Genomic DNA, 2,332 nt, shown 5'->3' with positions numbered 1-2,332 from the left:
GAACCTGACGGCGGCCTCAGTGGGGCTGCAGCGGCGGCGGGGGTTTGTGATTGGGTATCGCACGCTGCCGTCGGCCAACCAGCCGGCGTCACAGCGGTCGTAGCCCAGCAGCTTCCAGGCGGCGTACATCTGTCCCACCTTGGCGATCTGAGCGCCGTCCCTCTGGCAGGCGTGCACGGCCTCGTCGTAGGTCAGCTTAGAGGGCTGGACCAGATAGTAGAAGTGACCTGCGGGGGCGCAAACACAGCTGGGGTTCTCAAACTGAGGGGCGGAGCCTCCTGGTGTTCAGACTCCAGATCCTACACTCACCCTTGAAGTTGGAGGTGAAGCAGAAGACGTCAAACTGGTTCTTGTCTTTGTCTCTCAGGCCGTAGTTGCGGATCCCCGGCCCGGTGTTCTTTCCTCCGCACGGTTCCCTGGGGGCGGTGATGGGGTACTGCACCGAGCCGTCGCTCAGCCAGCCGGCGTTGCACCAGTCCATCCCCCCTCTCCACGCCGCGTACAGCTGGTCGAAGGACGCCACCGCGGCATCCTGCTCGCCGCACGCTCGCTCGGCGTCGTAGAAGTTGAGATTGTAGCGACCGAGCCGAGGGAAGTACGGGAAGACGACGCCTGGATGGAGATCAGGGAGGAGAAGAAGAGTCTGAGCCACAACATGAGCTGCTCTGCTGCTGCTCTGCTGCTGCTCTGCTGCTGCTCTGTGCCCCCTGACCTCTGCCTTGTTCCTGATGAAGGTGAACCTCTGGGCCTTTAAATATAAAGACTCAAACCTCCTCTGGGATGTTAAACACTTAAACGCTAACAGCTAACAGCTAACAGCTAACAGCTAACACAGTTAGCTTGACTTTCCCCCGAGCGCTCCCTGCTCTGGCTGCTCTGGCTGCTATATTTAGCTCCACTGCAGCTCTCACACTCACACTCTCACTCTCACTCCCCCTCCACTCTCTCTCACTCTCTCACTCTTGCAGTCTCGCACTCTTGTACTCCCACTATCTCACTCTCATACCTTCATACTCTCCCACTCTCTCACTCTCGTACCCTCTCACTCTCTCACTCCCTCACTCTCTCACACTCTCACACTCTCACACACACCTTCAGTCCTTCAGCTGTTTGAGGTTTGAACCTTTGTACCTTGCAGGTCGAGGGAGACGACCGCCGTTCCGTCCTCCAGCCCGTCGATCACTTCACATTTATATTTCCCATAATCCTCCAGGGTGAGTTCAGTAATAACCAGAGAGGCGTCCATGGGGGAGGAGCCTAGCAGGTGGACACGCCCGTGGAAACGACCATAACTCCGTTTGTGGAAATCCATGGCAACAAAAACGTCGACCTGGAGACAAAACCAGAGAGATGACATCATCTAGCAGTTACATCATGACATCATGGTGACATCATGGTGACATCATGGTGAGCTCAGGGATCAGCTGGGAGATGTGTGTGTGTGTGTGTGACCTCTCTCAGGTAGTCTGACGTCAGCTTGGTCCATTTGATCCTCATCTTGCGGTTGGGTGGGAGCGAGGCGTCCCTCTGGATCCTGCAGGGTAAGGTGGCGTTGCCCCCCCGCTGTGACATCACCTCAGGATGCTCCGCCTCCACAGAGAGCCGGGGGCCGTTCTCTGTAACACAGCACAGAAACATGAACAGTGAAGAACATGATCAACATCTCTGCTCTGGAGCCATGAAGGAGCTTCACCAGGACAGGAAGTCGACCCTGAAGGTCACCACGCCATTAAAACAGGTTCAGATAAGTTCAACCAGAGTTTCTCCACTTTCCCTCTGGGGCCAAAGCTGTGATCGTGATCAGGACATGAAGCTCTGCAGAGGAGACAGCAACATGACCACACACTGACTGAACTCCTCATGAGGACAGAGGAGCACATCAATCTTCCTCCTCCTCCTCTTCCTCCTATTTCTGTTCCTCCTCCTTCTCCTCCTCCTCTATGTGTTCCTCCTCTTCCTCTTCCTCTTCCTCCTCCTCCTCCTGTTCCTCCCCCTCCTGCTCCTCTTCCTCCATCTCTTGCTCCTCCTTCTCTTCCTCCTGTTCCTGTTCCTCCTTCTCTTCCTCCCCCTCCTTAACCTCTTCTTCCTCCTCCTTTTTCTGTTCCTCTTCTTCCTCCCCCTCCTCCTCCCCCTCCTCCTCCTCACACCTCAGCTGTTCTTGTGGTGTAAGCACACACACACACACACACACACACACTCATCAGATCAATGGAGCAGATCATTATGGCTCATTGATCTTTGGAGCTGTGAGGCTGAGAGGTTTAACTGCTCTCTGAAACTCTACAGCTGAGTCACTCTGGTTACTCTGGTCACTCTGGTCACTCTGGTTACT

The 2,332-nt window shown here is 55.4% G+C and overlaps 1 protein-coding gene across 1 annotated transcript in view; it reads right to left on the bottom strand.

The window, feature by feature from the left end:
* The window catches only part of LOC142990775 (hyaluronan and proteoglycan link protein 1-like), a 3,517-nt gene extending 1,565 nt beyond the window's left edge, over positions 1 to 1,952 (bottom strand). Inside the window, exons 1-4 of the mRNA XM_076140647.1 lie at positions 1,453 to 1,952; positions 1,132 to 1,330; positions 310 to 612; positions 1 to 227 (exon numbers count right to left, since the gene is read on the bottom strand). The exon at positions 1 to 227 is cut by the window's left edge and continues 1,565 nt beyond it. Of these exons, the coding sequence (XP_075996762.1) occupies positions 1 to 227; positions 310 to 612; positions 1,132 to 1,330; positions 1,453 to 1,638 (915 nt within the window). The 5' untranslated portion in view covers positions 1,639 to 1,952. The remainder of the gene's footprint in view (positions 228 to 309; positions 613 to 1,131; positions 1,331 to 1,452) is intronic.
* Between the last annotated feature and the right edge of the window lie 380 nt (positions 1,953 to 2,332).

Source organism: Genypterus blacodes, unplaced genomic scaffold, assembly GCF_046128005.1.
Source record: "Genypterus blacodes isolate CSIRO-AG114 ecotype Tasmania unplaced genomic scaffold, CSIRO-AGI_Gbla_v1 ptg000736l_1, whole genome shotgun sequence".
NCBI lineage: Eukaryota > Metazoa > Chordata > Actinopteri > Ophidiiformes > Ophidiidae > Genypterus > Genypterus blacodes.
The sequence above is the reverse complement of the archived record's forward strand: the minus strand, read 5'-3'. Positions and strand labels throughout refer to the sequence as shown.